The sequence below is a fragment of the Varanus komodoensis genome, unplaced genomic scaffold (assembly GCF_004798865.1).
Source record: "Varanus komodoensis strain SLA01 unplaced genomic scaffold, ASM479886v1 scaffold56, whole genome shotgun sequence".
Taxonomy (NCBI): domain Eukaryota; kingdom Metazoa; phylum Chordata; class Lepidosauria; order Squamata; family Varanidae; genus Varanus; species Varanus komodoensis.
The window spans coordinates 476,437-498,883 of NW_025336169.1; the positions used below are offsets into that span (position 1 = coordinate 476,437).

Below are 22,447 nucleotides of genomic sequence, written 5' to 3' on the forward strand. Positions count from 1 at the left end.
CTGGGTCTTTCAGGAGCCCCTTCGCATCCCTGTCTCAGCAGCCTTGGGGAACAGGCTGATATGCGCAGAACACCAACCCTCTGGTGCCTGCTTCAGGATCTGGGTGGGGCTGTCAGTGCGGGATCTGCGGGAGAGACCCTTCTCCGGGAACCCTCCGTGAAAGAAATTAGGAGGGTAGGTACTCGGAGGAGGGCTTTCTCTGCGGTGGCGCCCAATCTATGGAATGCGCTCCTCAGAGAGGTCCGCCTGGCGCCGTCGTTATTTGTTTTTCAGTGCCGGGCGAAGACCTTTTTATTTAAGCGTCATTTTAATTGTTAATATTATTTGCTTATTTTATCTGGCCAGGGCGACTTATTTTATATTGTTAATTTGTTTTATGTATTATATTTTATGTTGTGAGCCGCCCCGAGACTTCGGCGAATGGGGCGGCATAGAAATGTTTTAATAAAATAAAATAAATAAACACTTTCTGACTTATGGGCTCATGGCTGGCTAATACTGCTTCCCTGTTCCCCCCACCCGCTTAGCTGCCGCCCTCAGACCGGCCATCGCCGACCAAGAATCTGGTGAACGGGAGCCCTTCCAAGTGCCCACGCTTTGCCAAAGTGAAGAACTGGGAGACCGGCTGTGTGCTGAGCGACACGTTGCATCTGAAGAGCACCATGGTGAGTGGAGCGGCGCGGCCAGCCCTGTGTCTGCCAGAGACGCTGTCCACATCCAGTGGCTCCTGCAGCCACTGGCCTGAGATGTGATGGAAGGGCAGGAAAGGATCACTGATTTAATTTATTTTTCTTTGCCATGGAACCCTCAAGGAGGGTGTTGAGGCCTGCGTAGTGCCTGATGGAGACAGTGCTCTTTAAAGAGCTAAATATTTAAAGCCATGAAAGGTTTGTTTAATGGCTTGATAGGGGCACCCGTGCTTGGTGTTCTTAACAAGTCCGTGCAGCCTGTGGCTAAATCATTTTAAAATTTTGAAACTGCTTTTAAATGGTCAGATGTGAAAATGTTTGGGGTTGTTTTTATTCTGTTCTGTCTTGCTTTTAGGAACTGCTGTAAGCTGTCCAGAGAGCTCTGGCTACTGGGCAGTATAGATATGGAATGAATAAATAAATAAATGGTGCTTGTAGGCCAGCCCTGGTCTAACCACCCTCTAGATTTCCCACAATTCCCCAGGGTGCTACTGGCTCCAGGAGGATTGTGGGAAATTTAACGCATGACTAGATTCACCCTCCCGACACTGCATGAAGTCTGGCTTTTGTTCCAGTCCAGAAAGTAGAGGCAAATGGCTTTCTTCCCTGCCTTTATTTTTCCGTGAGCTTGTGCTGCCTTCTCCCCCTCTTGACATCTGGTTTAACCAGCCGAATTTCTAAAACATAATTGTGGCATTGGAGCCACTATAATTTGCAGGAGTAGTGAGTTCTCGCTTGTTTTCATCGCACAGGCACACACATTCCTCGCATTACTGATGTTTGCGCGGGCTTTGATAAACCCCTGCAAAAGAGTCATTTCAATAGAAACGCCTGTATGCTTTGCATCAAAGTCCTCTTTATCCTGCATTTTGCTGATGCCGTCGATGTGTCTGCAAAAGCATTTCGCGCACAAAGAACCTTGTCACCGCCATATGCGCCACCTTTATCGGGAAAGCTCTTTGGCAGTTGAATCAATGCGCGCGAGTTGCACGTGTGCCATTGATTGGCAAAACATCACTAAGGATGGGGGAACGCATGAATAAACTGAGGTGCACAGGACCAAGCGAAACATGAAGTTAAAGCTGCCTTCTTTATTTGACGTGTAGGTTTTCACAAATGCAGAGTGGGGTCATGGCAAATAGTTCAATGAACATGTGCGCCCTGCCTGCAAACAGCTGCGAGGGAGGCAAGTTCTGTGCTAGGGAATGTTAAGAAAGGGGCGGAAAACAAAACCGCCAATATCATAATATCTTTACACAGTCTGTGCTACGAGCATCTATGGGGGATATGCACAATTCTAGTTCCGCATTTTAAAAAGGGATATTGAACAGCTGCTGGGGAGAAGGTACATGTGGCAATCAATATCAGACCAACTCTTCTTTGAGCAAAAGTTGCATGGCTTGGGGTTTTATTTCATGGGGTGGGGGGGCAAGTAAAGAGGGACATGACAAAGGTTCTGGGATTATCTCATTATCCCAGGGCCATCTCGGGGATGTCAGTGCTGGGTAACTCAGGATGGATAAGAGTGGGAGCTTCTTCACAGCATCCCATGTACCTCGGCTGGGTTCATGTGGCTTCCCAGTGTCATGGCAAAGAGGGGTTCTGTGGCCTGCAATACAAGCTGTGCAATCTTGCGCAGCTTATTGTAGAATCAGAGCTAGTAGAGTTGGAAGGGGCCGAGAAGGCCATTGAGTCCAGCCCCCTGCTGTTGCAGGACACGACCTTACACCACCCCACTCAGATGGCTGTCCAGTTTCACCTTGAATGTCTCCAGGGTGGGAGAGCCCACCACCCCTCCAGGCAGCTGGTCTCACTGTCGTATTGCTCTGACAGTGAGGAAGCTTTTCCTGACATCCAGCCTGAATCTGGGTTGTCACAACTTGATTATTCCATGTCCTGCACTCTGGGATCAGCAAGAAGAGACCTTGACCTTCCTCTTTGTGACAGCCTTTGAGGGACTTCTAGGAGGATCTCATGTCCCCCCTCAGTCTTCTCTTCTCGAGGCTGAACAAGCCCAGTTCTCTCAGTCTCTCCTCACAGGGCCGTGTTTCCAAACTCTGGATCATTTTTGTTGCCCTCTGCTGAACCCTTTCTAATTTACCTGCATCTGTTATGAACCAAAGCTTAGGAGACAGGGCCTGGCACAAGGCATCCCTTCCGATTTGCAGCCATTCTCTGCAGATCAGCTGCATTTCTACCAACCCTTTGGCAGGTAACTGGGATATGTCTCAGGTGACCTCTGGATCTGTGCTTTCAGGTGACCCCCTGCAGTGAGCAAGTCTGCATGGGCTCCATTATGATACCTTCCCAGCATGTTCGGAGGCCAGAAGAAGTCCGGACGAAGGAGCAGCTGCTCCCGCTGGCAAAAGAATTCATCGATCAGTACTACTCGTCTATCAAGAGGCAAGTCTTGTGCACGAAGAGCCTGGCTCGCTGTGTCTAGCAGGGCAGCTAGCATTCTGCTTCAGGTGGCATTCAGATCCCTGCCAGCTGAAGGGGCTTCCTATTTTGAGAGCAGAGGTTCTCGGCCTCTCTCAGCATGAGGGCTGAATTCCATTTCAGAGAAGCTTTTGGTGGTGGGTGGAGCTGAGGACAATGGGATGGAGCCAAAGGAGCAAGATGCCAATGCATTTCATCTTAAAGTTCTTACTGTCACTTCCTAAGCCTTTCGGCCTTTTATAATCATGTTCAAAGGCAGGGAAATGGTGCAAAGTGGGACAGGTGTGCCTCCTTCTGTGGGCCACCAAAGGCCCAGGTGGGGAGGTCTGCACTTGAACTTCTGCCATGCTTCTACTGGAGCATGGAATTTGAGTGTCCAATTGTCCGGATTCCAGTGCCCTGTCTCCCTTCGCAGCCGCAGGGCCTTATAGTTTATCCATGCCCACATCAGAAGCATTGCCGTTTCCTGCATGTCTCCTGACACACGTCTCTCGGCACGAAGCTGACAGCTGCTTGCTCCTTTCTGCACTCCTGCAGGTTTGGCTCCAAGGCCCACATGGAGCGGCTGGAAGAGGTAACCAAAGAGATCGAAGCGACTGACACCTACCAGCTGCGAGATACGGAGCTGATCTATGGGGCCAAGCATGCCTGGCGTAACGCTGCCCGCTGTGTGGGCAGGATCCAGTGGTCCAAGCTGCAGGTGAGGAGGCAGCTGCTCTGGGCATGCAGCCTGTAGGAGAAGGACCCCTGGGAAAGATTGTGCACGGTGGCTGATTGACTCAACCATGGGGCCTTCCCCAGCCTGCTGGTCCCAATGGAAGCATGCGCTCCAGGGGGATTTGAGAAAGCTGGATTAAACCAGGAGGGTTTCAGAAGTTCAGGATTTTGCAAGGAACATGTCCTATAAGTTTCTTTTCATTAAACAGGGGTGGAGGGGGGTAGGCTTGGAAATGTGTTCTCTGTACAAATGTTAATCTTTAGTTAAATACTTGCAGAGATTTTGCATACAAAGCAATAATCACTCGCTCTTAACTCTCATTGTTAGGCCCCTCAAGGGCTACTTTGAAGGGCCCACTGTGGTTGTTGTGGGGTGGGGGGCAACAGTGTGCCTTCTATCGGCATCCCCTCACTGACAATGGCCCCCACCCCCATGTGCTTACGGATGGCAGAGGGAGGCAGCTGTAATGGGCTGCTGGAAACTGCCTACCATGGTAATTACCTACTTAGGGATGTACAAGAATTCAGTTTGCATTTGCAAATCATGCAGACATGTCCTTTTCACAGTGCCGCATGCAAACACGAACAGGAGTTCCTTTCTTTGCCGTTCCTTTTCCTTTGGGAAATACTTTCATCTTTCTGAATCTGCAGTGGTGTTTGAAAAATGTGCATGTGTTTAAATGGACATTGTCCTGCACCTCCCTGCTCCACAAGCAAGCATCTTCATGCATTAGTCCATGGGAGGAAAGTGCATGCTTTGGGAAACTATACACAGAAAGGCCTGCTTTTGCCATTTGAAACAGTTCTCCACTTGAAATATGCATGTTCTTGCTAACAAACCCAAAAAGATCAAAAATAGGACAAGCGGAAACAAGCTGCAGGGTGATTTTTGGCAAATTTAAGCCAGTGGTAATTTCACTGGCCTCCCAGGGAGCCCTCTGGGCTACTAGGGTGGTATATAAATGCAAATGATAGATAGATAGATAGATAGATAGATAGATAGATAGATAGATAGATCTGCCCTGCCAGGGGTTCTAATGCAAGTGGAGGCTCCAGTCTGAATTTCAATGATCTAAGCAAGGAGCTGCCCAGTCCTCTTAATAAGTTCAGCACCATGGACAGCTCCTTTAAAGCTCCGCCTGCCGTGGACACAAACACACACCCCGCTCTGTGCCACCCATAAAGGTAACTTTGCTCTAGTGGGATGTGGCCTTTTGGCTTTGCCAGCCATTTATTCCAGTCCCTTGCAGGAAATAAGCAAAAACATGACCATCCAGGCTCCATCAGAAGACCCGATGAGAAAAATTCCCTCACTTCCGGTTAATTGTTCCTATTTCTCTGAATGTTGAACTGAAACCTATCTTCCTGGCACTTGAGATCATCTCCCCTCGTCCAAGCTTCTGAAAGAGCAGTGAATCTGTGGCAGCCCTTCAAGCTCCTGAAGAACACTCTCCTGCCCCTCTTTCTTCTCCCAGTGAAACTTACCCAGTTCTTCCACCCTTCCACCATCCCACCTGTTCTCCATACCCCTGACCATCCCTGTTGCCCCCTCCTCCTGACACCACTCACTTCCAATTCTTTCAGGTGTTTGATGCCCGGGACTGCACCACGGCCCATGGGATGTTCAACTACATTTGCAACCACATAAAATACGCTACGAACAAAGGGAACCTCAGGTATACAGTATAAATAAGGCTGTCTCTTTGTTCATTTTAGCCCAGCCATTGGCATTGGCACTCATGCAAATGATCCTGGCACTCAACAGCTCCTTGCCAACTGGGGCTGGTGTGTGTGTGTGGTTTGTGTAGATAGTGTCTCTATATGTGTATGAGTGTGTATATCTAAAGCCAAAGGAGTCTAGAGTATTTCACAGTAATTGGAAAAGGCTGAAATTGCACTCTGGTACTTCTAATCCAAAAGAGATCTACTTTGCCACTCAAATTGCCATGAGATAGATTCAGGAGGTTCGGTAGTGATAAGCCAGGGGTGCTCTGTGTCTACAGAGAACCGTGGCTGATAGCAGTCTGTGATATTTTTGCTAGAAGTCTGAATCTATTTCCCAGAACCATGGAGTACAAAGTCCATGAGTGTCTGATGGTGCAGATAGAAGGGGATTTCTTTTTGTTCTGTTTTTTGCTTAGAATATTGTGTGCAGGGGGCTCTTCCTGAAGGGGAATTGCAGCTGAGGAGAGAAGGGTTAACTCCTTCTTCCCAGCATGCTTCAGCCCACACACTGTATGATGATTAAGCTTAGCAAAAGGAATACTTTGAGTCCTTTAAAACAGAAAAAAAAGTGGGATATAAATCTAATAAATAAATAAATCAAAACTTCCAGTGGTTTGGGATGCTCAAGGCTGGGTCTAAGCTAAGTGAAGAATATTTGATTCAAGACTATTGGGGTGAAAAATCCCTTAGTTCTTGTAACATTTGAACAGATCTTGTGAAAAACACCAAAAGAGTCTATCTAGTTCAACTTTCTGTTGACACAGTGGCTAGTGGAAGAACACAGAGAGGCCTCGGGATGTGGCTGAGATTCCAGGTGCTGAGCTGAGAGGAGCGGATGCCCTTGCCTCAAGACCACTGCCCGGTTGTAGAGGCAGTCTCAAAGAATAACCAAGATGCACACTTATCAGAACAGGGGAGTTTCTCAGACACAGACAAGGCGGGTACAGCTCTCAAGCCCATGACGCCGTATTGGCAGGGGGCAGCAGCCCAATGAGAAGATCAGCATGTGGAGGGGAGGCATGCTTGTTTCCAGGAGTCCTTCTCAAAAGGATGGGTTCCAAACATAATCAAAAGGAAAGTTCCTAGAAGTAAGAACTAGACTGGGTTCAGTGAAGAACTCTGTGCCTGCTCAGAGATTTCTTCTGAGTGATGTGCTTCTGGAACTTTTTGCAAAGAAAGGCCCATGGCTTGGAATCTGTGAAGGGAGGAAACCCAGCTCATGAGAGGAAGTAACACAGAGCCATCAGACTTGTAGCCACGAATAGCCTTCTCCATTAATATCCTTTGCTCAGTCTCCTTTTGGGATGACATAAATAGGTGGACAAGGCTACATCTTGTGGAAGGGAGCCCTGTAGCTTCACTGTGCCCTGTGTGAGCACGTCCGGCCTTTGCCTGGTCCTGAAGCTCCCCGCAATCTGCATGGGATGGCCCCAGGTTCTCGTAATAAGAAAAAAAGCTTTTCCTATCCATTTTCACCACACCTTGCTTTATTGTATACACATCTGTTCTAATTATAAACAATTCCAGTCGTTTTAACCTTTCCTCATGGGGAAATTGGTCCAGCCGTTTTACTTGCTCTTTTCTACACTTTTTCCATCTGTTAAGTGTTCTTTGTTTAGGGACGGTGGCCAGAACTGTGCATGATATTCTAATATCATAATGCTCAAGTTCTCTCACAGACATTGGTTGGGTACTACACAAAATGGGGCTGTGGAAATCGGGAGAGAAGGTAGTCCGCATTTCAGAACAGATGGCTTTGTGCAGAATTGTGCCAAGTGTGGCCTTTTACCTCTCCTCACTTGACTCTGCAAATTGCTGACGCTGTTTCTCCTTTTCTAGGTCTGCCATCACCATATTTCCCCAGAGGACGGATGGCAAACATGATTTCCGGGTCTGGAACTCTCAGCTCATCCGCTACGCCGGCTACAAACAACCAGATGGCACGATCCTTGGAGATCCAGCCAACGTGGAGCTGACCGAAGTCAGTGCATGAGACCTCCATTTTTTAAAACATGGCCAACAGGCACCTTATTAGATGACCGCCCCTTACCAACAAAACTGTCTAACTAAAGTATAACGATTTTAATGACATTTTGAGGGCAAGCTGGCATCATTCTAAAACTTGTATTTGAAAGAATACAAAATGGCAGCCAGTGGGGGCAACAGTTCAGAATCTGTTGAACAGTTCAAGGATTTGAAGCAGACACCTTGATGCTGAGAGAATGGAAATGTGAAAATGCTAAGCGATTGCAAAATTGGACATTAGTGTAAAAGAGCTGTTTGCAAATTCGGTGTTTGTTTCTACTTTTCATATTCCTTTTGATATCAATATGTTGGATCTTTCAGCTGAAGAGGTAACAGAAAAATTTATTTTGATTACCATTTGACAAAAGTAACAATACAGATGGATGAAAAATGGGAATATGTGATTGGGATGCAAAAGAAAAGATGTAAGCAAATGAAACCTATATTTCTGGAAAAGAATATTTATCTAATCTGGACAAAGTTGTTTATCTAAACTTGATAGTATTTATAGTGCAAACCTGTGACTTGCACTCCCAATAAATGGAGGGTTCTGGGTTTGGAAGGTGGTCGCTTTCTGGCGTTTCGCTACAACCAGCTATTCAGACAACCTGCCTGACTATTGCCTTTGACCAATTGATTGATTCTGATTGGATGAAATCCCCCAGGTTGTAGGGAGGTATGTAAATGCAACAAAAAATAAAATAAATATCCTGCCTTTCTTACAAAAAGTAGCTCTCTTCTTCCTCATGGACAGTCACCAGTCTGTGCTCTCTTGTTTGATTGCAGATCTGCATACAGCAAGGGTGGAAAGCGCCCAGGGGACGATTCGACGTCCTGCCACTCCTTCTCCAAGCCAATGGCAATGACCCAGAGCTTTTTGAAATCCCACCTGAACTGGTGCTGGAAGTACCCATCCGGCACCCCAAGTAAGTCCAGCCTCATTGAAGCCACAAAGGAGCTCTGGGGCTCTCCGGGTCCATGGAAATGGACCACCCTGGAGGTCCATTTGCATGTTCATGGGAAGGGCCAGTCTTTCCCCCACTTCTCCTCCCAAGCAGATCAAGACAAAAGCCTTCTTATGGCAGTCTTTGTTGTAAGCTTGCTAGGTAGAAAAGAAGATAGAAAAGAAGTATTGCAGAAGTCATGAACTAAAGACACCAATAAAGGAAGAAAAATAGCTCTATGGGAAATACCGCTAAGGCTGTATCCCTTGCTTTCCTTCCCAAACAGAGTTAGCTCCATCCTCAGGGTGGTTCCCATTGCTTGTGGGCCAGAGGGTGGCTACACCGGACACCACTCTCTTCTTTTGATCTGGTGCCTGATAATGGGGCCGGTCACATCACAGATGTTCCCCTTTAGCTTCACCTATTCAACAAGGTTTCCCCCAGAAAAGAAGCAGTCTGCTTTTCATTGGCCTCTTGCGTTATCTCAGGGTTTGTTGGCCTTGGTATTTCAGCTAAGAATTCTGGTGTCACCTCTTCTTCCAACTTGGATTCAGATTCTGAGGTAGCCGCCTTGGTAGGCTGCGTTTTGGGAGAACTGGGTCCAATCTGTAGAGTAGCTTAATGTTGCTTAATATCTCTAATTCTAAGGATTGGGATGAGAAATATGCCCCCCCCCCTGCAGCTCTGGAGAGTCCCTGCCAGGTCTGGTCAACCCTCTGTTGTAGTTGCTCAGCAAAACAGCCAATACAAGATGGGAGGATTTTTCATGGCTGAAAGAGGCAGCAGTGGAATCACTAACTCACTGGCCAACTCTAGCATGGGCAGCAGTTAAAGCTGCCTCTGAGCATATATAAAAAGCTTTTCTTTCTTCATGAGGACTCAATCCCTTACAAGCACCAGTTTCCCTACCTCTGCTTTTTAAATTTAAGCAACATACAGCATGTCCCAGACCCATTTCGATGGTATAGGCAAGAGGTGAGCACGTCGGCCCAAGGGTCAAATCCGTCCCTCCTTGAGTTCCACAGAAGATCGCACCCCTTTCCCCCCAAACACTGGGCCTTTGGCAGTTTCTCGAGTTTTGTGCTTTTTTGCACATCACTGTGCTGCTAAGAGGCAACTCTGGGAAGCTGAGGTGCCCGACTCAGGCCCAAGGGCCATGTCTGGCCCACCATGGGGTCCCTGATGGGCATGCCCCATTCTCCAGTCTTATCTTCTTCCCCCAGCCACTAAGCAGAACTTTTGTGCAGTTCTCCCTAATTCCATAAATTCTAACTGTTTCTTCTAAGTCTTAGTTAGCTGCAGGAAGCACTATACACTTAAGTTTGCTTTTATTTCCTTTTGCCTGTTGCCCTGTCTGGCCCTGGAATGTTGTCCCCGAGGGCTTCTCCATCAGGGTGGTAAAGGTTCTGCATCCCAGCCGCAAGCAACTCAGCAATCCCTCAGTGACTGCTTCCTGTTTGCATCCCAGGGCCCAATAATGAAAGAACCAGGTGCTGTTCTACCTGAGCATCGGCCCACAGGCAGCTTTCGAAGGCTGTCTACCTTGCCAGTCCTGCTCCAGGATTGCGGAGGTCAGGCTAGGTGACCTCCAGGGAGATTCAGCTTCAGAGTCCTTTCTGGCTGCAAGGGTCCAGTGCTCCCAGTTCAGCTAGGCTTGGCTTGCCCTGTCCTTCACAGGTTTGCCTGGTTTAAAGAGCTGGAGCTGCAATGGTACGGCTTGCCAGCAGTTTCCAACATGCTGCTAGAGATTGGAGGCCTGGAGTTCTCAGCTTGTCCTTTCAGCGGCTGGTACATGGGCACCGAGATCGGCGTCCGTGACTACTGCGACAACTCTCGCTACAACATCCTGGAGGTAGGCACTGGCTTTGGCTCGTTGATTTCAGCAGTTCAAGTCCCTTCCAATACACTATATTATGAATATATTTATAATAGTCCTACCCTGCCCTTTTTGTTCAGAATCGTGGATGTAATCCTCCCCCTCCTTTCTAGTGCATCTTCACAACAACTCTATGAGGTAGACCAGGCTGAAGCTGACTGAGGACTCAACCCTGAGTTCGAGTAAAAGGAGCAGAAGATAACATTTTAATTGCACAACCAGATGGCAATCTTAAATTGTGCGGCCCCAAACTTGGTGTTCCCAAAATTTGCATCTTGATCATTAACTTTTTCAAAACACTGGTCTATAATCAAGTCAGCTCCCAATCTAGGCCATTCATTCAATTCTGAATTTGGCTGGAGTTTTATTTCATGCCTGGATATTTACTGATGCTCACTTATTTATTTATTTATTTGCATGGCAGGAAGTTGCCAAAAAGATGAACCTGGACATGCGGAAGACCTCTTCCCTATGGAAGGACCAGGCGTTGGTAGAGATCAACATTGCTGTCTTATACAGCTTCCAGGTACCTGGAAAAACTTCTGCAGTGACCGCAGCCACTGGGCTGCACTTGAAAATGCAAGTCTTAGCCATGGTGTGTTAAAGTAATTTTAGGCTTGGACTTAGTGGCTTGCAGCTAAGATGGAGTATTGTCATCGGTTTGTTTATAAACCAATTTTCCACTGCTGAAAGCAGTTTGGGCACTCTCAGGAAAACATACGTTGTACATTCTGCAACAGTTTCCGAAAAGTAACACTCACAAGTCCTAACAAACTGTGAGCAGGCAGATGAGTTTGGGAGCAGGTTCATGGGCTGCATCCTTGTGAGACTGAAAGGACCAACCTCAAAAGCATCCTTGAATCCAGCTGCAGTCAGCCGAGCAGGAGACTCGATAGGAGCATTCTTGCTTCTCCGTGGTTTGCTTCTTCCTCTTTGCAAAGGGCCTCTGGGAAGGCCCCTCTGGCAAGGGCAGGATGCCAGAGCTGGGACAGGGCTTGGGAGACTCCTTCCAGCTGTTAATCATTTAGGGGATTGCTTTTGTAGCCAGCCCTTTTCCTCTCTCAAGGAAGCCAAGGCAGCACACAAAGTCTTCCTCTTTCTCTTTTACCTTCACAACAACCCTGTGCGGTGGGTGAGACTGAGAGCCAGTGACTAGCACAAAGCAGTCCTGGCTCAAAAATTACTTTAGATGCACACGCTTGATCTACAACAAGGATGGAAAGGACGGGAAGACCATGGGAACTACGGATAGGTTGGCAAGAGTTTCTGACTCCCACCTGCTTAATAATAGTAGTAGTTGTTGTTATTGCTGCTATTATTAGAATTATTATTATTTCTGCCACTGTGCTCACATAAGATCTGCTTGAAAACAGCTGCACTGGCTGTCCCTTAGAGACTGAGGCATGTTCAACGTTCTGTTGCTGATGTACAGAGCCCTAAACAATTGGGGGACCTTAGTGGAGGCTAGCAAAATAGAATGAATAATAAATATATGCCCCACTGACCATTAAGAACATCAGAAGAGACCTTGCTGGTCATTCCAAAATTACCAGAATGTCATTGTGGAATGCCTTGAGTGTGGAATTCTCCCTTGTGCTGCTTGGGAAGCAGAAAATGTCTTTAATTATATTATCCGGACTGCTCCATGGTCCCGCTGCTGTACATCTCTATTATTACTGCTGTAATTGGAACTGCAGGTAAAATTGTATCTTAAATGAAATTTTATTATTGGCATTTTAAAAATGATTGCAAGGTTTTTATATAAACTGCTTAGCAATCTTTAAATACCTAATGATATAGGATATCGTAAATAGGACTATTATTACGATTACTATATAACCTCATAGCAGAAGCTATCTGTGCAATTCACAACAGTTCACTAAAACACATGTAGAAGATCATAACAACCAGCATAATATTTAAATATGCAAAACTGAAAATTATATCAAGAGACTAACGGACGGGATCAAAATTTACTAGTAACAGTAATGTACCACAAGTATGCTTTACCTGAAAGCTCTTACCACCTGAAATTATGGCTTAATTTAGAACTGGGGACAAAGCTGGGAACCAAGGACAGGTGCTCAAGGGGTGTGCCCTTCCGAGGGCCTCCAGGGGGACCGCTCTGGTCTATCTATTCCTCCCTCCTCTACAGAGTGACAAGGTGACCATCGTGGATCACCACTCGGCCACTGAGTCCTTCATCAAACACATGGAGAACGAGTACCGCTGCCGGGGAGGCTGCCCTGCGGATTGGGTCTGGATCGTCCCACCGATGTCTGGAAGCATCACTCCGGTCTTTCACCAGGAAATGCTCAACTACAGGCTGACGCCCTCCTTTGAGTACCAGGTGCTGTTCCTTTGCTGCCTTCCCCGGAGCCAAGGCTCAGCCCGGGGAGCCTAGGTGGGGAACATGCCACCAGGGTCGCCACCCAGCACAGATGGACCTTTGAGGCTCCTCCGTGGTGATGGTGACCTTCCTGAGACCTTCCCACCATTGTTCTTGTGAGCCTGCCTGTCCCTGGTTTAAGCTCAGCTTGTATATTTTCTGAGCACAGATATTGCAAAGTGCCAGCAAGTCTCCAGGGACCGGCTTCCTCTGCCCTTCACAGACGTTCACGTATTCTGTGACAAATTCACATATTCTGAAGATGTGCCCATATTCTGAACATGTGGGCATGTTCGGAACATATTCTGGAGACACTGGCAAGCTAAGAAAGCACAACGCTGACTGGTTCTGGCTTTTGTCACCTTAGCTTTATTTAAGAAAATCGCCAGGGGTGGGAATTGTTTGTTTGTTTGTTTAAAACTTTTGTTTGCCATCACCACATGCCTCGGCATCTTGGGACAGCTCACAACACACACAATTTAAAACAATAAAACAATCCCTATAAATAACAAATCCCATAAAATATTATATTTTAAAAAAACGAAAACAAGAAGAGTTACTGTTAACAATAGATTAGTTTTTAAAATAGCAATTAAATAAAAAGGTTTTAACCTGGCGCCGAAAAGAATATAAACTCAGCACCAGGCACACCTCTCCAGGGAGCACATTCCATAATCTGGGCACCACCACAGAGAAGGCCCTGCTCCAGGTAGTTGTTCCTTTTATCTCCTTTAAAGAGGGCTCCCGGAGCAGGGCCTCTCCCCAGATCTTAAGGCGCATGAGGGCATCTAAGGGAAGAGGAGCTCCTTCAGGTATCCTGGTCCCAAGCCATTCAGGGCTTTATAGGTTCAAACCAGCACCTTGATTTAGTGTGCTCTCTGATCCCAAATGTCACGCTACGCTAGACTTCTTCACTCTGCGAATCCCCAGTGTGCATGTATGTTCACCAACGTACTTTGAGTGAACTCAGAGGTGTCTTGCTTGTGAGCACGATGAAGTCTACCCCGGCTGTGCGCATGCATTGCAAGACGTAATTATGCCGAAAGTCTCTAAGATGATGGATGTCAGCATTTGCATGTGGAACAGCAGAAGGTAAGGAGCTGCCTCGAACCAAGTCAGATCCTTCACCCCTGTGGCCAGGGGGCATAGTAGACGCTTCAGCCTGACTTTGGGCGAGTCTCCTCTTTCAACCAGCCCTCTTTTTTCCCTCCTCCCAGCCTGATCCTTGGAACACGCACATCTGGAAGGGGCTTAACGGCACCCCCACCAAGAAGAGAGCCATCGGCTTTAAGAAGCTAGCTAAGTATGCAGCATGGGGTGGAGCAGGACTGATGGAAGGGGCCGGGGAGGCAGTGGGGTGGAGTGTTGGCTTGGGCCACTCTGCAGCTGATGGCCAGTGTCAAGCCGGCATGGCTGGCCACAGGCCTGACCCATGCTCTGGAGTGGGGGCATTACCCATTCTTGCAGTCTCCGGAACCCAGCTTTTCTTCCTCTTCGCTGCTGTTGCCTGTCCACCTGCCTCTCCAGGTGAGTCAGCAATGGCAGAAGCAGGAAGGCACAGTCAAGTCCATCTGTCGCATTATTGTGTTAATCACCACCACCATCTTCTTCGTTATCATCATCATTTTATATTCCACCTTTTCCCCTCTTGCAAGGAAGGCGGCTTACAGAAGAATCCTCCTTTTCTTGGCATATTTAATCCCTTGAGCCCCCACTTCCAATGGAGACTGTTTTCCTTAAAGGACGTTTTCTTGGGACCAACACGTGAGTCCTGATGGGTCTGCACACCTTGGGAGCTCAGCTCCCTGGCTGCTTTCTCCATACTTCTTCAGATCAGGCTATACTTTCCCCATATGAGCCTGTGGATTATTTATTTAAAGCATTCTTATTCTGCTTTTCAACCTAAAGGCACCCAGAATGGCTTACGTGCACCCAGTAAAGCAAGACAGCCCCTGGCCATGGATGTGCAATCCAAAATGACATGACACACAAGGAAAGAGGGATGGGGAGGGAAGAGGAAAACTTAAAGTTGTTGTTCATCAGGACATGGCCGAGCTCCCTATTTTGGCTCTCTGTATAGCCTGCTGGAAAGTACTGAGCAGTCATGGGCTGGGCCATGCCATCTGAGTAGAAGCAGGGGTGTTTTCTGGGGCTGCCAGCTTTTAAATTCAGCTGCACAAGTAACAGCACCTGAGAAATCCCCCAGCCCACCTTTGGTAGTTTCCACAGAGGTCAAAGGGGGGGAAAGCACAGGTGGTTTCCAGGCAGAGCCATTTCTTGACATCCAAGTTTGAGTCGGCATCCAGGAGAAGTAAAAGGAGCCAAGCTGGTCTACCGAAACAGAAGTGCAAAGAAACAAAGGCTGTTAATTATAACTACATTCCAAGCATGCTACTGATAAATGGGCTGCATTTAAAAAAAAAATGTGACTCTGATTGGTAGCTCGTCTTCTTCATTGTCGCCAGTGCCAGGGTGTATTTTAATTCCTATAAATCTAGCTTGGAACTGGGCTGATCTGCTTCTAATCTACTTTGGGGCTGGTGGCAGAAAATGCAAAACTTGGCATTTCTAGAAATTAGAGCTGAGCTAAAGGGTTTCTTTCAGAAGGTGTGGTTCTGGGAGACAGATGCAAAATGTTCTGCAAAGTTCTCTCTCTCTCTCTCTCATACACACACACACACACACACGCGCTCGCGCTCTCTCTCTCTCTCTCTCTCTCTCTCTGTCTCTCTGTCTCTCTCTCTCTCTCTCTCTCTCACTCTCTCTCTCTCTCTCTCAGTAAATTCAGATGAAGACTGTCAATAGACACTGGTCCCTCCATTTGGCCCAAGAAACAAGAGGGGGACCAGCCACGTGTCCCAGGAAACTCCATGGTTTGCAGAAGTGCCTCAAAATCTTGATGAAAAATAACCTTATGAGCACAATATATTCCAAGCAAAAGGAGATATGAGTGAGCTCAATATTTAGTGTGTGTTTAGCATCAATGAAAAATGAAAAATTAGTCCAGGGCAGGAAAAAATGAAACAGAAATAGTCTGTTAGAAGAGGACGTGGTTGAAACCTTGGAGAGGAGCATTTCTTTTAGAAAACGTTGAGGCACTGCAATACTTTATTGTACTTTCCTAAATGCAAGCAAATCTAGATAACATACTAAAAAGCAGAGACATCACCATGTCAACAAAAGTGTGTATAGTCAAGGCTATGGTTTTCCCAGTTGCAATGTATGGCTGTGAAAGCTGGACCATAAGGAAGGCTGAGCGCCGAAGAATTGAGGCCTTTGAATTGTGGTGCTGGCGGAGACTCCTGTGAGTCCCCTGGACCTCAAGGCGATCAAACCGGTCAGTCCTAGAGGAGATCGACCCTGACTGCTCTTTAGAAGGCCACATACTGAAGATGAAACTCGAATACTTTGGCCACCTAATGAGAAGGAAGGACTCCCTGGAGAAGAGCCTAATGCTGGGAACAATAGATGGCAAAAGAAGGAGGGGACGGCAGAGGATGAGGTGGCTGGATGGAGTCACAGAAGCAGTTGGTGTGAGCTTGAGTGGACTCTGGGAGATGGTGGAGGACAGGAAGGCCTGGAAGAATGTTGTCCATGGGGTCGCAATGGGTCAGACATGACTTCGCAACTAACAACAACAAACGCAAGAGCCACACACCTTTTTGTCCTCATTCCACACAAGGTGAATGTACCGAATGCAGTTCCATACATTAGACTCATCCCTTCCCTGTGCTCTATCCAATTTGCATGGAACAGAAATTAAAATGGGCTGCAGCCAGGAAGATCCTTTGAGGAAGAAGCACGAATACATATGAATGCAAAAGAGCTGCAACCTGAATCCATGCAGGAGAGCCGAAGCGGACTTGAGCCAGCCCTCAGTGGGCATCCAAACAACTCACCCAAAAGTCAGATGGAGCACCTGCCAGCCTGGAAAAATATAAAATGAAGTACGACCTTTTTCATTTGTTGAAGAGGTATCAAAGCATTTGCTGACCCAGTTGGTTACATTTACTGATGTCTGTCCAGTGGGCTTACAGCTCTTCTCAATCACTGTAAAAGCTTTAAGAGATGCTACAGTGATTATCCTTTCCCTGGAATTACCTTTGTACCCACCTGCTCTATCCTCTAGATTTTAATCTGTAGGTGAGGTATGCTGAGCACAATTTTTTTTCTTTTTTAGCATCCTCTTTTTTCCTTGATGAGCTGTTGTGCTTCACCTTTATGTTCAGTTAATGACCTTTCCCTTATGTAATAGAAAAGCAAATTTAAGCACCAAGGACTCCCTAAATCAAGGGAAAGTGCCATATATTCGAAGCTGCCTTACAGGGCTGACTGCAGGTTTTGGGGGGCACTGGGAAAAGGCATCCTGAGCATCAGGCGTGATGCGAGGCAAACACCAGTAGGACAAGGGCCCCAAATTTTTCATTTGGAGCACCAAATCTCTGGAAGGCCAGTCTTTTGGTAGCTCCCTGGCTTTTGTGCAGTCCCCCCTCCCATTCTAAAATGTTCCACCAGACTGCAGGCCCCCCCTAAAGTTACGGGGGGAGCAAGTAAGTAGTGGAGGTATTTTAAAGACCAAACTGTCGCCCCTTATTATCCATGCCATAGTTTTACGGCCGAATTGCAACATCCCATGTGCTTTGAAATACACCTGTCTCTTTTGCACGCTACAGTTTTAGAAGGATATTTTGGAAAAAAGAAATCTTTGGTGGGCTCATCGGAGAAGCATCCCAGGTGACTCTCTCTTACTCAAAGAACGTTCAAGGGTTTGGGACGGCATTTGCTCTTCTCCTGCTGCCTGGCAATGTGTGTGCACACCTGGATTATGCATTGGCAAATCGGCGAATGCGGAAATAAAAATCTTAGTAGCAAATCTGGAGAGTGAGGGGCTGTGAGGACCCCAGATCCCTCCATATCAAGGACCCTTTTTTCTTGGAACCATGCAAGCCTTCCAAGGTTTTAAGATCTTCAGATATGGCTGCCTTTAGAGGTGCCTTTGGTGAAGATTCATCAGCAGCAACATCATCTCATTTCTATACAGCCCCACAGGTACTGTTCATCTTAGCGATCACTTCCAAACTCTGGAGCTCCCTGCTGAGGAACACTAAGTTGGCTCCCCCTCTCTTGTCCACCCACCACCAAAGGTTTTTTAAAATTGCTTTTTAAAATTTTTAATTATTTTTGAATCTGTTCAGAAATTATTCAAGCAGGCCTTTGCCTTGCCCATTGTTCTCTGAACCTTTGGGTACTTTTCATTTCTTTTAGTCTTTTGTTAAAATAAAGTGTTATGGTTGTTTGAAATAAGCCTCTGTTTTAATCTTGGTGGTTCTCATTGTTTGCAGCCTTGAGTGCGATTTCCACCCCCAAACAGACGAGGCATGCATTAATTCATTAACTGGAACATTTTCCCCTCCCTCCTAGAGCTGTGAAGTTCTCTGCTAAGTTGATGGGGCAAGCGATGGCGAAGAGGGTGAAGGCGACCATTCTGTATGCCACAGAAACAGGGAAGTCCCAGGTCTATGCAAAAACCTTGTGCGAAATCTTCAAGCATGCCTTCGATGCCAAGGTAGGTTCCTGGCTCCCCTCGTCAGGGAGGCATTATGGGCTGATATGCGCAGCCTCCAGTTCCACGCACACACACGCGCCCTGGCCACGGCACGGCACAGCATGGCACTGCACTGGGGCTCTTCAGACCACAGGGCAATGTTTGTGACAGCGGCAGACTGGGCTGGGAAGGGCCTTTATCACGTGCAGTGCCGATGTTTCATCTCCCCTTTAAGAGCAAGCTTTGCAGGTGCTGGGGGAGGGGTGTGCAGCTCTGCATCTTAGCCCAAGGGACCTCTTGGGCAGTGCTGGGGATGCCCAGGGCTTCATCTCCTCCCAAGTCCCAGCTGGAGGCTTTGCAATCATTCCTCCTTAAAATGTTTGCTGCTTATTTTCTGTTTTGTCTGTTTGCGTGGCGAAAGATAAAGAAATGCGTGTACATTGACCAATGTTCCTTCAAACAGTGCTCCTTGTAAAATGTCCTTTTTAAAAAAAGCATGCTTTGAATAGGTGGGTGAGCAGCCCAAAGCAAAATGACAGATGCCCAAACCAGTATTTGATTCACCAAGGGTCCATCCAGCAGTTTGCAGAAAGCAGCCTTATATCAACAGTCAAGGAGCCAGGGTGGTGTCTTCTTTTTAAAGGACGGGGCTGACTTGGCCCTGGCACTCTGTGGAAGATGGCATTTGGATCAGAACCTCCAAGCCCTGACATTCCCGTGATTCTGCAACCCTATGAAAACCCTATGAAAAGTCCACCTGATTTTGGGCTCCCCTTAGCACATGTCTCTTTACTTTTTTATGGGGTACTGGGTGGAAAAGGGTAGGTACTGCCCTGTTTGTGTTCCCCCTGTCATTGAGAAGAGATGAGAAGAGCATTTATTCCTGTTTCCTTAAAGCATCTGTATTTTATCCTGGAGACTTTCAGCACCAAACCTCATCGCAACCTAGAAGCGAACACTGCAGTGGCAACACACCTGCGTGCATTCACCTCTCCGTTTGGGTGCGACCTTTGTAGACACCGTGGTGAATTGCTGGGGGGGGGGAGTCTTCTGAACAGTCTTTTCTGCCTGTGCACCAGGTGATGTCAATGGACGAGTACGACACCGTCCACCTGGAACACGAGACCCTTGTGCTGGTGGTGACGAGCACCTTTGGCAATGGAGACCCACCTGAGAATGGGGAGGTAAGGAGGGATGCTCTCTGCAACTCATGGCGGTTTTGTGCACCTGCCTGTCCAAGCAAGGGCCCCTGCCATTCTTTGGCAGCCCTTCCGCTGCAGCGCGTCGAAGGTCCATCTCTCTCACTCGCACCTGTGGCAGGTGTGCAGTACCTCAAGCCCGCATGCCTAATTCGGCCTCCAGGGTTGCCCTGGTAACCACACCTCTTTTCCCCACGTATATTGCCGGTCCCCTCTCAATGGCTTGGTGCTTTTGCAGCATCCACTTAGAGTTTCCCCCATGTTTAAAAAGTTGAAATGCCTCTCCTGAGCCTAAGTTATTAGCAGCAAGAGCTTTAGGCAAAAGTCTGGTGGCATGGGGAGGGGGGGCAGGCCCAGTTTTGCCTTTGGTACCCCCCTTTTTTGGTTTCAGACCTGCCCACCATGGGAATACAAACCCCGGGAGTTTCACCACATGAATCTGGGTTTTGGGCCTAAAGAGGGTCCCACTCCAGGACGGAAGTGCCTCGCAGCTCTTCTGACCTTTCTCTGCCCACTTGCTGCAACCAGCAAAATGGCCAGTTCATGAGGACCGGCGCCAGGGGGACGATGGGGCCAGCCCCGCATCCAGCATCCTTGGGCAGGTGTCAGGACCCACTCATGATGCCTGCCGACGGCCCCCTTTCTTTTCCATCCCAGCACTCGGAGCAGTGCCAGGCCCAGGGCTGAGCAATCCTTTGCATTTCCCACAATGCTCCTGGATTCAGCTGGGGCATTGTGGGAAGCTAAAAGCATGGCAAAGCTCAGCCACCCAGCACTGCCTGCACCCTCCAGGTCCCCCTGCAGAGGCACAGAAACGAGACAAACCCCCTCACTGGCACTGGGTGGCTTGGACTGGCCTTTCAGAGGGGGTGGGCCTTCTCCCCTGCCACCCACCTAGATCTGTTGTTCGTGGCCGTTCTCCTGGCCATGCTTGATGTCGCTGCTCTTCTGCCACTTTTCTTTCCTTTGGCACCCAGAAATTTGGCTGCGCTCTGATGGAAATGAAGAATCCCAACTCCAACCTGGAAGAGAGCAGGTGAGTGAGGGGCGCTGGCGGCGTTCCATGCCGCAGGCCCTGCAGGGTCCCTTTCTAGGCATGCCGCCATGCCTCAGCGCCCCAAAGAAGCCTTGTTCCAGGGGAGCGGAGCGCTGATGCCGGTGGGGTGCCAGAAACAGCAGCCCTTTCTGGACGTCACCTCTGGTTTCTGAGGCCAGGCTGTAGTCCCAGTCCCGAGTCTCCACACCCCGGTGGTTCACTACCATGCTTAAACCTTCTGCTTCTAAATCCCAGAACTCTTGATAGCTTCCCTTGTTTGCTCTTTCATCATCATCTGGCCTTCATCTATAGACAGTGTCATGTGCCATCCCACCAGCCCCTGGTTTCAATTATTTTTTTAATTCATTCATTCCTTTTTATACTGCCCAATAGCCAAGGCTCTCTGGACAGTGAACAACAGTGTAAAAGACACGCACACGAATTAAAAGACCCAAACCATAATTGCTGTTGCTATTATTCAGCACAGAAGCACAGCAGGGTTGCAGAAATAAAAAGGGATATATAAAAACAAAGTTTGAAGGTTACTGTGTTAAAGTGCTGGGGAAATAAAAAGGGTTTTACCTGGTGCTGAAAAGAATGCGAAGTAGGCACCAGACACCACTCTTTTCGAAAGCTTCCAAAAGTTTCCAAGATTCCAGGTGAGTGAAGGCTTTTTCTCTACCTTTTTAAGCCCCTGCATGTAAGGGCTTCTATACACAAGGCATTTGCTCTGCACTTGTGATGCCAATATTGTTCTCCTCCAGGTGTTTCAGCTTTTTCCCTTTTTTTAGATCAAGGAAAGAGCAGTGTTATTTTGAAACTTCTAAATAAGTAGTATTTTTAAGCCCACAAAAGTACTAATATCCACTGTAGCAACAACAATAGCAATAACAACAAGGATTCTTTACAGAGTAACCATTTGCTTGCCCTTTCATGACATGCTAAATTAGCAAGCTAAGACAGCCTCCTCGTTCTGCTTCGTGGTGAGACAGGCCCCTGGGGGGGAGGGTCTTTTAAGGGGTGACACCTAGATTTTGGAAACATTCTCCAGGGATGTTTGATTGCCCCTTGCTGGGCCTTAATGGAACCATGAAAATAACATACGAGTAGAAATGCAAGTCTTCAAGGTGCTTCACAGTTGCATTACAACTAGCACTAACTTGTTGTAATGCTTACTGCAATCTTGTAAAGGTAGTGCCATTGACAGTTTTATTACAGGTGACTGAGAGTCGCTTGTCAGATGCATTCACAGTGAAGGTTCAGATCTGAACTAGGATCCCCTCATTTGTACAGGGGCCGTGTAGTCTCTGTGCTACACCCGCTCTCCTCGTGCCTTTGGTTTGATTTGATTGTTTCAGTCTCTTGTTATTTGAGCAACGTTATTTGACATTGCTGAGATTTTTAAAACCTTGCTATTTGATATACTGCCTGTGATCAGCTGTATTTTAGGTATTACAATGAGGCTTTGAGAGTTTTCCAACCTAAAGGTGGGATGGAAAGGTTCCAATAAATAACAGAGCCAATCCTGTGCATAGCTTATTGCCAGGAAAGTAGAGATAAAATTGCAACCTAAGTAAATTTAGGACAATAAAGAGGGTGGGAGAAAAGAGTATAATTCTCAGTATTTCCACTGCCACAACTCTAATCAAACTCAGAGAGTTGCATCTGATACTAATCCTTCTTAGAGTGGACCCATTAAAATGAATGGGATATAATTTCAGCATGGCTAACCCAAATTCCATTTCATTTCAGTGGGTCTATTCTGAGTAGGACTAACATTCAATACAGCCCAGAACTTCTCACAATTTTTTTTAAATAGGAGGAGGAGGAGGACAACGACATGTCGGGACATCTAATCTAGCA

General features: G+C 47.4%; 1 protein-coding gene across 4 annotated transcripts in view; it reads left to right on the top strand.

Moving 5' to 3' along the window:
* NOS1 (nitric oxide synthase 1) overlaps nucleotides 1-22,447 on the top strand; it is a 147,094-nt gene that overhangs the window by 107,108 nt on the left and 17,539 nt on the right. For 3 of the 4 annotated variants that reach the window (XM_044448854.1, XM_044448855.1, XM_044448853.1), the window contains exons 5-17: nucleotides 528-665; nucleotides 2,947-3,092; nucleotides 3,666-3,828; nucleotides 5,430-5,521; nucleotides 7,410-7,551; nucleotides 8,382-8,521; nucleotides 10,217-10,391; nucleotides 10,840-10,941; nucleotides 12,571-12,765; nucleotides 14,022-14,107; nucleotides 18,226-18,370; nucleotides 19,429-19,533; nucleotides 20,526-20,584. In XM_044448854.1, the coding sequence (XP_044304789.1) occupies nucleotides 528-665; nucleotides 2,947-3,092; nucleotides 3,666-3,828; nucleotides 5,430-5,521; nucleotides 7,410-7,551; nucleotides 8,382-8,521; nucleotides 10,217-10,391; nucleotides 10,840-10,941; nucleotides 12,571-12,765; nucleotides 14,022-14,107; nucleotides 18,226-18,370; nucleotides 19,429-19,533; nucleotides 20,526-20,584 (1,688 nt within the window). Of the gene's footprint in view, nucleotides 1-136; nucleotides 175-527; nucleotides 666-2,946; nucleotides 3,093-3,665; nucleotides 3,829-5,429; nucleotides 5,522-7,409; nucleotides 7,552-8,381; nucleotides 8,522-10,216; nucleotides 10,392-10,839; nucleotides 10,942-12,570; nucleotides 12,766-14,021; nucleotides 14,108-18,225; nucleotides 18,371-19,428; nucleotides 19,534-20,525; nucleotides 20,585-22,447 lie in introns of those variants that run through there. The other variant, XM_044448856.1, reaches the window with a different exon arrangement.